At 35.0% G+C, this 12,526-nt stretch overlaps 2 protein-coding genes across 2 annotated transcripts in view; one reads left to right on the top strand and one right to left on the bottom strand.

The window, feature by feature from the left end:
• SEMA5B (semaphorin 5B) overlaps positions 1–12,526 on the bottom strand; it is a 601,210-nt gene that overhangs the window by 70,926 nt on the left and 517,758 nt on the right. The window lies entirely within an intron of this gene.
• Positions 1–12,526, top strand: part of SLC49A4 (solute carrier family 49 member 4) — a 91,171-nt gene that overhangs the window by 55,791 nt on the left and 22,854 nt on the right. Inside the window, exons 5-7 of the mRNA XM_026707863.2 lie at positions 464–572; positions 3,784–3,851; positions 11,832–11,959. Of these exons, the coding sequence (XP_026563648.1) occupies positions 464–572; positions 3,784–3,851; positions 11,832–11,959 (305 nt within the window). The remainder of the gene's footprint in view (positions 1–463; positions 573–3,783; positions 3,852–11,831; positions 11,960–12,526) is intronic.

Raw genomic sequence — 12,526 nt, 5'->3', positions numbered from 1 at the left:
AATCTATATATATATATATATATATATATATATATATATATATATATATATATATATATATATATATATATATATATAATGTTTTCTGAGGTTCTCGGGTATTTGTATGTGGATCTTTGGTTGTTCGGGTTTTCTCCCGCGTAAGATTCGAAGTATCTAGGCAACGTTTCGATGAAGTCTCATTCATCATCTTCAGGCTTCTGTCTCCGGCTCTGTGCTTCTCAGAGTAATAAAATCTATATATATATACAGTGTTGCTAGAAAACGAACATCATTTAAATATGATTGCTGCATCATAACTCCAAATAAATTAAGCAAAATTTCATCAACTGTAACTTTTTGCTGTCCAATTCAGTGCCTGTTGTGTCCTTGAGGATTAATTGGAGGAGGAAAGTATTGCAATGAAATTTGATCTGTTACTGTTGACAAACCTGCTTATATATATATATATTTTACTTTCCAGCAATCCCCGGTTTTTGATGATTGCTCTGGCCTATGCAATACCACTGGGGGTTTTCTCAGGATGGTCTGGTGTTCTTGATTGGATATTAACTCCAGCTCACATAAGCCAAGTAGGTGCACGTGTGTTTATGTGTGTGTATGTGTGTTTTATGGTTTGCTGACAAAAGATTGGTTTTGTGATTTAAAATTAAAATAACAAGCAGAATGGCTGACATTCTGTGAAATTAAAAGTGGCATTGTAGAAATTGAACTTGATTGAGCTGCCTCAGGGTCTGAAAAGTCAACTTTGGGGAAAGCCTGAACCTGAATTTGTTGGCCTTGAGGAGAGAGATAGTAATTTCAAATATCACTGCCAGTTCACAAGTGTGAATTTAAAAAACCAAAGATTTCCCAATAGCATGAAGGGAAAAAAAAATAATTAAAGTACCTTTATAGTTAGAGGAATTCCACATAAAGTTTACTCAAGAACTTTTCATAAGCTACTCTTGCATACAACTGCCTATTTATTTTAAGTTCCTTGAGAAATGTGCGTAAAAGAAGATTATATCCCCTTCAAAGTCCCAGCTGAATGCTTTCCTATCCCCTTTCAATGAATAGGATCTAATTGCTTTTCAAACTTTATCTAAGACCTAGTCTAACTCTGTCATGGTTGATCATTTTCTTGTCATCCTCAATTTTTGTTTCTGACGTTAGTAGTTGCTTGATCAGACCAGTGACAAAGTTCAAAAAGCTCCCAGAGGTCTTCTGTGAGCTCAGTTTTAATAAGACCCATTCTTGCCCTACCTAATCTCAGTCTTTCTAGTAGGTTAATGAGCAAAAGCAGGTCCATGTTTCTCTTCCATGTTTCTCACAGTCATCCGTAAAACTGTAATTGGGATGTCAGAAGAGGTTCTAATTGTAAGGTAACTCTTATTTAAGGACAGCTCTGCCTATTTTGATACTATGCCTTCCCATCAAGATATTTGGCAAATGCCAGAAGTTTCTGAGAGCTGCCCAGAGGTGCTATTCAACCGGTTCGCACCTATTCAGGCGAACTGGTAGCAGTTATTTGGCATGGGTCGCTGAACCGGTGGTGACCCCTGGCTGGCCATGCCCCCGACTCAGTCACCCGGACGCTCACTTGCCCTGATCGCTCTCCTAGCTTTCCGTTCCCCACGTCCTCTTTCTCCCCCGGAGAAAGGAAGAAAGGCATGGACGCTGCAAGTACCGCTTTCCCCGTGTGAGTTAAAGTGCCTGGAATGAGAGGGAGGGGGTGGGAGTAAATCGAGCCTTGGAGCACTTTTGCAAAGTAAAAGAAATGCATTTTGAAGCAGGTCCTTTAAAAACTTCTCCAAGGATTCCCCATGGATGTTGCAAGTATCACTTTTCCATTGTGAGTTAAAGTGCCTGGAGTGAGGGAGTGCAGTCTGACAGGGGATGGTGGAATCCACTCCAGCCTTGGAGAAATTTAAAGGAGCTGCTTCAAAATGCATGTCTGTTAAGCTACAAAAGTGCTCTGTGTGTGTGTGTGTGTGTGTGTGTGTGTGTGTGTGTGAGAGGGAGAGGAAGAGAGAAAGAAAGAAAAAGAAAGAAAGAAAGAAAGAAAGAAAGAAAGAAAGAAAGAAAGAAAGAAAGAAAGAAAGAAAGAAAACAGCAAGAGAGAGGAGAAAACTCTGTGCTATTATTTTTAATTGTACCATTATTTATCATGTGTTAATATTTTACATTATCTCTACACCTAGAGTGAATTTTCTGCCTTTCTTTTGCCCAGGGCTACCACATATTTTTCAGGGTTTCCATGCATTCAATGTCAACAGTCCAGAGCATAAAATACACATGTGTTTAACAAGAATTGAAAGGGACTTTGGAGATCTTCTAGTCCAACCCCCAGCTCAGGCAAGAAAACTGAGGATGCCAAATTCTGAGTAGAGATCCTGGGAAAGGTGTCAGAATAACAGAATAACACTTAGAAGGGACCTGGGGGTGAACCTTATACCATTTCAGAGAAATGGCTGTCCAGTCTTTTAAAAACTTTCAGTGATTGAGCACCCAGAACTTCTGGAGACAGGCAGTTCCACTGGTTAATTGTTCTCACTGTCAGGAAGTTTCTCCTTAGTTTTAGGTTGCTTCTTCTGTTCAGTTTCCATCCATTGCTGCTTGTTTGCATTCTGCTTCTTTGGGAAATACATTGTCCCCCTTTCTTTGTGGCAGCCCCTTAAAAGCCTGTTGCCTATCACACTCTTGGGTAAAGCATGTGAGCCATTTCCTCCTTTCAGTGGTCCATGAAAGTACATCTAGAGTATGAAGATAATAAAGTCAAAAAAGGTGAACAACATTTTTACAAAACTATAGATAAGTTGAGGCTAGGTGACAAGGAATGGCTGGGAGGAGAGGGGCCAGGTGAGGCACCCCTTGATGTGAGTGACATTGAATTGGCCACACCCACCCAGTCACATGACCACCAAGCCACGCCCACCAAATAAGCCACGCCCACAGTACCGGTAGTAAAAAAATGTTGAATCCCACCACTGGAGCTGCCATGTCAACACTGGACCTTTTGAATTCAAGAACCTCCTCAAATTCATATTAGAGGAGTTTTAATCAAGAACAGAGCGAGGTACAGATTTCCATCAAACGGAATTGAGGTAGAAATCACCATGAATTGCTTCAATATTGCTGTGTTTGTGCTTTGTCTCAGGCTGAAGCAAATAGTAGTATTTTCAGGGTATGAAAAATGAACCGCTGAATATCATAAAGAGGAAAAATGATATCAATTGAACTATACATTATTTTTAGAAAATTATAGGAGAAAAGTGGCAGAAAGATTTTAAAAAATATCAACAGATCATATTCCTAATGCTTAATATTGAAATTGATTGGGAGTAGATCTAGAGGTGTCTGCAGGATCTGATACTTCTGTCAAATTGATGAAAACAGTGTCAGATTCTTGAAATGTAAGTGTTGCCCCTTTTGTATGTGCCTGCAATGTCACAATGCACATATGAAAGGGACAGATTTCTCCTTCCCCTTGTGGATGCCTCTGTCAGATTGAACTCAACCTAAAATACATCTCATACACTGAATATGCTGTCTTGTATTTGCTTTCTCAAGAGGGTTTTGAGGAACCAGACTTGAGGGTCTCAAGAAAGTGTCTGCTTCTTTAGATGGTTTAGAAAGAGATTAGGGAAGTTAATTGATAATAAATCAATCAATAGCCAAACAGAAATTTACTTTCAGAGCTGTACTCCAAAATAATTATATACAAATAGCAAATATCAACCAATTACCTTCTGTGCTGCTAGAAACAACATTATATTTCTTTATCTTGGCTTTTTTTTCCAGGTGGATGCAGGTTGGATTGGATTTTGGTCCATTGTAGGCGGCTGCGTTGTTGGCATAGCACTAGCAAGGTAAGCTTTACTTTTTTTCCTTTCTTTTTCTTTAGTGAAATTGTGTTTTAGTTATACTAAAATAATACCCCTTGAAATCATTTCCTCTCTTCCATGACAATTGTAAAAAGAACAAATCATTTTCTCTAGGTTACAAATATGTTCATCTTCTATCTAGAGTAGTAATTTGCCTGGTTTATCTTTTTTTTAAAAAATGTCTCTGAATGCTGAAAATCCCATTCGTTCAATCATCAAACTATGCAGGGTGTATTATTGTATTTAACCACTCTCTTTCCGCTGCATCCAAAGGTGGGAGAATATTTATATGAAGTAATGAAGAAACAATGGGTATTTTGCTCATGTTTGCTTTCATCTCTTCCATTACAGCTGTGATTGATTCTTTGGGGGGGGGTTTGGATATTATGGGGCTGGTTTGAATGTTACAGTGAATTATTTAAACATCTTGTGAAAGTCTTGTTGTATTTCTATTAATGTAAGCCATTGGCTAGGTGTGAGTTGTGAACTTCTGAATATCACAACATCAAAATGCTTAATACAAAAGATGTTAAAAGTAGAGGATGTTATAATGACTTGTTACTATCATTGTATTCCCAAATTATATTAGTCATATAAATTGTTCAGCTTAATGAACTTTCATGCAAAAAGGAATTAATGTACTTAATAGTCTAAATAATACAGTATATGATTATGATTCAATGATGAAATTCATGGCTGAATAAATCACATATCCCTAAAATGTATATGCCCACATGAAACTTTTTCCTGCATTTCACAAGAGTAAACTAGCTAGAAATGTTAATGTAACCATACTTTCTCTTTTCTTCCAAATCAGAAACTATAAGTAATTATTCCAAGCTGGCTATGATCATAAGACAGCTTTAAACCATGATTTAAATGTATGTTGTGGATCTTATTTTATTTGGAAACTATTGATTGTAGTTCCTGATCTGGATATAATGGGAAGTGGTGATTAAATGTGGGTTTGCTGGCTCTTTCTTACCCCAAAAGAGGAGTAAAATGGCAGAAAAATGCTTATATATGATTCAGTGTCACTCATATAAATAAATGTATAGCTTAGCTTATGGGTAGCAAACAGCACCCTGCTTTTTGCTACATACTGCTGTCCTCAACATAAAAGCTGGAAGCTGCTACCATGATTTTCCATCACAACTTTAAAGCTGTGGTGTAAGTTTGAAAATGGGTATATCACAAATATTTTTTTTTTAATCCTCTCCAACTTCACATGAAAAACAGCAAGCCCTGCCTATAGTAGTTAATGTGGTCCTTTCCTTCCCATTTTATAGCCTCAGCTTCCCCTTTATTCATGGCCACAAAAAAAAAACCATCCCTAGTTTACATTCATTGTGTTAGAACTGAATATAATATAACTTACCGAGCTGTGAAATTTTCCAGATCAGCATTTTCTAGCAGGATATATTTGTTGCATATCTGATAACACAGAACTAATTTTAAGCTCTTTATAGTTTTTTGTATGTGCCTTTCTTTTGAGATTATTTTCAGAAGTCTACCCAGGAACTATCTTTAGAAAGGCCTACTGTTTAAGCATCAAAACTAAACTGAATTAAAATAAAAATAAGTGATAGCATTGGGTATGGTAGGTATATGATGACTTGAGTTGACAAAAAAAATAAAGGCAGAATAAATCAAATAAATATCTTTTTAAAGATTTCATTTGCCTGTGCTTTTAATAACTAGTCAGTGCCTTATACCTTTGTTTCTTTCTGATTCTTTCTTCTTCATCCTTTTTCATCAAACTTGGATCAGATTTTTTTTCTCCAGATAAGCTTTCAAAACAATGATTTAGTATTTATTGTTATTGTTTTAATTTATGGTTTAAGTCACTTGCACGTTATTTTGTATTAGAACATGAAACAGGAATGCTATAAATAAATTACGTGTAAACATGTGATTCCAATGAATTGATTTGATTCAAATGAATTGATTTGATTTGATGGCTGTGATATTGTTTACAGTGGCATAATTTTAAAGTGGCTCATTATATCATATGGTTAATATTTTCTACGGTACAATTCTTGTTATACTGCACAATTATTCTTTATCAAGGAGTTTTTTTTCCTATGTGTCAACAAAACTCCTTTAAGATCTTTGGTATGAAAAACTTATACAACTTTATAATTTCATGTCATCATGTGCCTAATTTCCAAAGCCTTCTGAAAGTTCACATCAGTTTCAAGAGCTATTTGTCCATTCTTTGGTGTCTTTTGTATATGAGAAAGAGAAGAGTTTGTTAAATGAGAAGTTAAAGAAAGATTTATACGCCTCTTCACCATCTTAGCTCCTTCACGTTAAAGAAAACAAGTTATGAAAATTGTGCAGATCATGGTTTCTAGAATGCTTTCCAGGCTTCTTATCAGCACTGGCCATAGGAAACACCTTTTATGTAGCAAACTAAAAAGTTTGTGCGTGAGACATGCGAGAGAAGGGGTGGAGGAGAGATTTTACTTTCCCTTGTAGAATACTTCTGTGTGTTTCTGTATATGTGTGCCTTTTGATACACAGGGTGAGTCCTTATGCACTGCTCTGTGTCAGAGACTAGGAAGAGGAAGGGAGAGGAACATTGCATGGAGGAGTCAGCAATAGTCAGAGATCTTCCCAAGCAACTATCTCACTTAAGATATCTGGAAAGGACTTTATTCCGGATTGTTTTTCTCCTCAACCCTAGACAGAATATGACTGATTTTCAGTCTCAGTCTTGTGTGTGTGTGTGTGTGTGTATTTTTGTGTGTGTCTAGTTTTTTCCAGCCTCATCAAGTTTGGTACCATTGGGTTGTTTTTTCCTGAAGAGTTGTCCTGCTGATGGATGGCTAGACTGAGTTCTGAATTCCTTTATATCTTTCCTTTGGGCTTGAAGGAATAACAATGGCACTTTAGAAAAAGAGGCACTGCTTGTTTCAGTTGCGGCCTCTGGTGGCCTGAAGCCTTGAATAAATCAGCCATGAAGAATTGCACACTTCGCTTGAAAACTGATTGCTTTCAACATGGTTTTTAAAATCTGTTTAAATGCATTTGCTTATATTAAAATTAAAAGTATTATCATGTTCACTTCTGGTGCTATATAGCAATAATTGCAACATAGGTTTTTTTTTAAAAAAAATGTTTAAGGTTGGTTGGGAGTAGCTAATCTTAGTTTACTTTAGTAAGATTACTAATCTATAATCAAAATGCATTATTATATCTAAATAGATGTGTTTTACTGCACATCTGTGGAGCTTACACGTTACCACCAAATCTGACATCATGTTTATGTCAGATTTGGTGGTAAAGTGTAAACTCTACAGATGTGCAGAAAAACTGCATAGTTGCCATATCCTATTGTTTTTTTTTTAAGGGGGCCTTACTCCAACAGTACTTGTCTGTATGTAGGTGTTCATATACACTAAAAAGAATTAATCAGGAAAGGAGAGATAAGATTGCTAGGAATAGTTGTAGCTGCAGTTTCTTCTTTGATGGAATAAGATATTTCTGACAAAATGATAGGTAAATATTTGAAGATTTCTATTTCTGTACAGATTATAATCACTTAAATGCTTTGGTATCAGTGGTTTCTGTTTTTGCGGGGGAGTTTCAAGATGTATCCCCAGTGGATAAGAAGGATTGAGGGTACAATACACTGATTCTCAATCCCTCATGCTTTTCCTCCTTCACATACAATGACAACTGGAATTTTAAAGCTTCTGATTATTAACAACTTGCAGATATCTTTAAATTGTGGGGTCAAGATAATCCATATTATTGAAGGCATTGGATGGTTCTTCTATCAAAATACAACTAATATAGTTGGCTGTTGGATATGACTAATAGAATTGGATGCTATACTTTTTAAAAAAATCAATTATCTTATTTTAGAAAATTACTTTTTTCAGTGTTAAGGTTGCAGTGCTATACTTGGACAAATAAATATCTAAAAATAGAATTGCTTATTTAGATTTTGCTAAATAAGATATCTGGTTGTTGGAGAACAGAGCTTTTTGATAAAACACTCTCGAGGAAATGAAACAAGGACATAGAATTACAATTATAAATATGTGGAGCCTCTTATTGCTTTAAGTCAGCAAAGTCTTGTATCACATTGATTTTTCTTCTACCACGTGATGGGATCTTTTATACAAAGGATAGTTCGTTCTTTTGCTGGTATATTGTAATGGGTGGCCATTCTTTTTTAGCATTATGATGACTCCTCTCAAGGTTTGCCAAAGGAGTTTTATGTAAATTTTGACCTTTTGAGAGAAACTAATTACTCAAACTTGTAGCTCAGTTTTAGTAGCAGAATATCTGTTAATGTCTTTTTATCTGCTAACAAGTGGTTTCAGATTCCGTAACAATGAGTACATTTTTGTTGACTCCAGCACTTCCAACTTTTTGTGCTTTTAATAAAAAGCTAACAGCCTCTTGCCAAATACCTTTCTGACTGAAAAATTACAAAACCTTCAAGCACAGAATTTTGAATGCAAAAAGAGTAGCAATTTATTTCTTTTGATAAATGACACCCATTCCTTAGACCTATTCAGCAATTTCTCTGTATAAAATTAAATCAGTGTCTTTGCTGAGTATCATCTGCTGAAAGTTGTAATTAGGAAAATTAGATAATGATTTTTGTAAGGTCCGACAGGCTCATGGATTTCTGTGATGATCTTGTGACTTAAAGGCAGCTTGGTATATTTTCTAATAAACTATAAGCGTGGAGACTTTGTTTTGCTTTGTTCCATGAGTTGCTAATTTGCTTAGTAGCTCTGGAATTTCCTCTTACAACTCTAGTGGAGATTTATTCCATCCTACACTATAATTCAATCCCAATCCTTCCACCACCCATTGCAATAAATTGCAATATAATTTCACTCACCTGGTGAGTATTATTTACTGGCTAAATGCAATCTATAAAGGACACTACATTTAAACCTCTTTCCAGTTGGATGGTGCTGAAGCTATCATTTGGATGTGAAGCAATCTCTGCATCTAATAGAAACGTTTGTGCCTGTGGTACAAAATTATGCCTGTCAAAGGAAAGCAGAGTTGGAAAATGAGCTCTCAAATTTCATTATTTTGTTACCAGTGGTATATAGTGCCTTCCTCCACATGAGATTTATGCCACTCTCCTGACTTCAGACCAGAAATTTGAGATAATTTATATGGGATGTTTATGATTGAAGAGCCATAGATATTTTAGTGGCTGGTAGGTATTGTATGCTTTTCTTATTCACTATAGAACGAAGCTAATTTGGGTTGGGGAAGGAAAGAAAAACTTTTTTTTAACTTAAATTACATAGCATTGCAAATCAACCTGATTCTCTCTCACACATACACACACAAATAGCATTTTTCTTGTCATATTTCATAATGGCCAGAGTTATTTTTCAAGTTTTGTCCTTCATAGCTCAACATTTCCTTCAGCATTAAACTACAGCAAAGTCAAAATGCAACAACTTTGCAACATAGGGTGATATCTATAGCAATAAGGAGAGGGGTTTAAAGATTTAATTAAACTGTGAACTAAATGATGCATACAAAGTGACATTTTTAGTTCATGAAATACTGGTCCAAATTAAAAGGGTGACAGCAATATGCTCCATGGTGTCTTGTAGTAGGAATTGAACTGCTTTCTCAGTGGAAGCTCAAGGTCAAGGGCTACATTGCAATTTGTTGGAAAGAAAAAAAGGAGGAAAAGAAACGAACAGCAGACGTGATAAAGTGTGTGAGTGGAGAATAAATTAGAACTAGACCAATTTTTCTGAATGTTAGTTGCTAGATAGAAAAAAGCAGAATGCTGTTTCTTAGGGCAGTTGGAATGCAAGACATGGTCTGAAATGGCAATTATTAGTGCCAGTTGTTGTCTAATAATTAAGGAAGTATTTCTCTGTGCGTAATGTTAACAAAAAGACATTGACTTTATACATAAAAGCTGTGCTTGAAAGCTGGGACCTTAATTCCCAGAATTTTCAACCAGAATGGCCTATAGCTAGGTGGTTTGGGGTCAATATAGTCTTTATTTATTCCCAGGTAGTTTATTTAATTTATATCCTACTTTTCATTCAGAAACTTTAAATCGGGTACTGTCCTCTTCCCCTTCCCCTACAACAGCAGATATGTCTGAGAGATTCACTTGGCTTACATATCACTCAGTGTGTATAAGACACTAAGAGGCTTATAAAAATTGTCTATAAAAATCAATACAAACAATTCATTGTAATGCAAGCTGGTGAATTAATGCAAGCTGATAAATTGTCTTCTGTCCTTCAGCTCCCAAAGGCAAAGATCCTGTGCCCTCCAAGTGGCACAAAGTCAGAAGGCTGTCCCTTTTCAGTTCAGAAAATGTTAACTTTGTGAGTCTAGCCACTTTCTGCAGCTATATGAACAAGGGACTTAATAAATGTTTGATAAATGAAGCCTGAGTCACTTGTATGCTTTAAGGGTGTGATGAAGGAGGGTTCAGATCTATTTGGAAGACAGAATCTGAACAATGATGGTTGATCTGGGCTACCTTTGCACTAGAAAGATTGCTGGGGAACATGGCTTGAACTAACATATCTTTAAAGGATCTTGGTTTAAATACCCAGAACCTGAACTAGCTTTCAAAAATATTCATTGAGCTCCTCTCTACTCAGCCACAATATGAAGTTGCAATGTGCTTTAATTCATGGAAAGATCTGATGAACAATAAATCACAGATATATTACACTTTAGGAGAAATAATTTTAAAATCTTGAGCAGATAGTGTTTCTGCACTTTTTTCATGATTGAAGGGAATCTAAACCTGTTCCATTTATATTTTCATAAATCAATAAGATTATTGACTGCGAAGTCCAGAGGCAAAAAAGCAATGCTTTCATCTAACTATGTATAAATTTAATATCAATTTTGAAAGGTCAGCACATAAACAACAACCAAATATATAGACTAGGGAAAAATAATAAATGATATTCAGGATTGACACCAGAAACTTAGTAGCCAGTTAGGTCATGAAATTCCTTTTTCATTAAAAGATACCATTGTCTATAAAAATGCTAATGTTAAAAAGGAGGCAACTACTGTATTTCTTTTTGGTGCCACCAAATATGATCCTGAATTCTTTGTAGCCCCAACCTTTAATGTCTCGCAATAAGATGGAAAGACATTCTGATTTTAAAAAATGAAGTTAGCAAAAGTTTAATTTTATATTAGTATTCATCATTCCTTCAATAGTTCCCGATTCATCATTTATTATTCCCTAAGTAGTTGAGGAAATTTTGTTTCAGTTGTTTTATTTGATTAATAATTGTATTCTGTTGTGATTCATTAAGCATTTCATTATAATGCGATTTGTTCATTTAAATAATTTTATATTACAGTATGGTTTCACTGTTTTTCTCTGACATATCACCAGTTTGCCTGTTATTCCAATAAATTTAAATTGGTTATCCCTTTTTGGCGCAGTGGTCTTAATTCATTTTTCATCAGCCCATTAGAGTAATCCAGGATAAATGGCTAAAATAATCCAGGTTTCTACAAAAATGGGTGAAAATGGGTATGCCAATACTTTTGAGATCAAACTTTATATCTAGCCCAGCCCATTGAACTTAGCAGAAATACTCAGCTCAAGATGATGTTGAACTGAGAAAAATAGTATGAAGCCATTTACAATGCCTCATTAATTGGAGGGAAGGGTTAATTTCCAATATTTAGCAAATTGTTTCACTTCCTAAGATATTTTTCTCAGCCAAGAATAAAATAAAAGTAAAACATAGACTTACCAGTATATCTAAGGCTCATTTTAGTAATTCAAAATTATCATATATATTGTAATGCATCTTTGTGTCTATTGATACCTTTCTAGAACAAACCATTACATCAGAAAACACTGTTTTAATAATTCTATCTAGCACTTTAGGTAATGTATGTTAGCTAATCTATACTTTTTTATCACATATTGTATGAATGATTTTAAAATTATGGTTTATGTTTTAGGTTTGCCGATTTTATCAGAGGAATGCTGAAACTTATCCTACTTCTGTTACTGTCAGGAGCAACTCTGTCATCCTTTTGGTATACTTTGACATGTTTAAAAACTGTCATTCACCTTCCTTTAACTACAGGTATGTTAATGCCAGTTTCCAGGTTTGACAAATATTTGTTTTAGTAATGGCTTTCCACCATGTAGAATGTTAGGAAAATGTGGTAGTGTAGTTCACTATAAAACTATAAAATATAAATTGAAGTCAGACTCATAATTCTATTCCAAGCAGAAATTGGAAAATTACTTTGTTCCCTATCTCAAACCATCAATATTTTTCAAGATGTATTATAAAACTCTTACATTTATTAAGCCAATTTCAGAATAACAAAGATTATTATCAGAAATAAACTTAAGCTATACATGTGAAATCTAAATGTGGGAAGTCCTTGAATTTCTTAGACTAAATAGGCTGTATAGCCTATAATTTTACTTTGTGGGTTAAAGCAAGAAAGGGGAAATTCTTATGTTCATTAAACAAGTGTCTTTGACAAGGCTTTTAAGATCTCTTTAGTTAATTGCAAACATTAAAGAAAATGATTAATGATAATCCTTAAACCCAGCTGACTTGGAACTTGGTAGATAATTGTGTACTATGTTGTGTTTTATGATTGTATAATATATAATGCTTATGTGGAAACAAGTATGT

The sequence above is a fragment of the Pseudonaja textilis genome, chromosome 1 (assembly GCF_049901715.1).
Source record: "Pseudonaja textilis isolate UNSWEBS1 chromosome 1, rPseTex1.2, whole genome shotgun sequence".
NCBI classification, from domain to species: Eukaryota; Metazoa; Chordata; class Lepidosauria; order Squamata; family Elapidae; genus Pseudonaja; species Pseudonaja textilis.
This window is presented reverse-complemented; position numbering and strand designations above follow the sequence as displayed.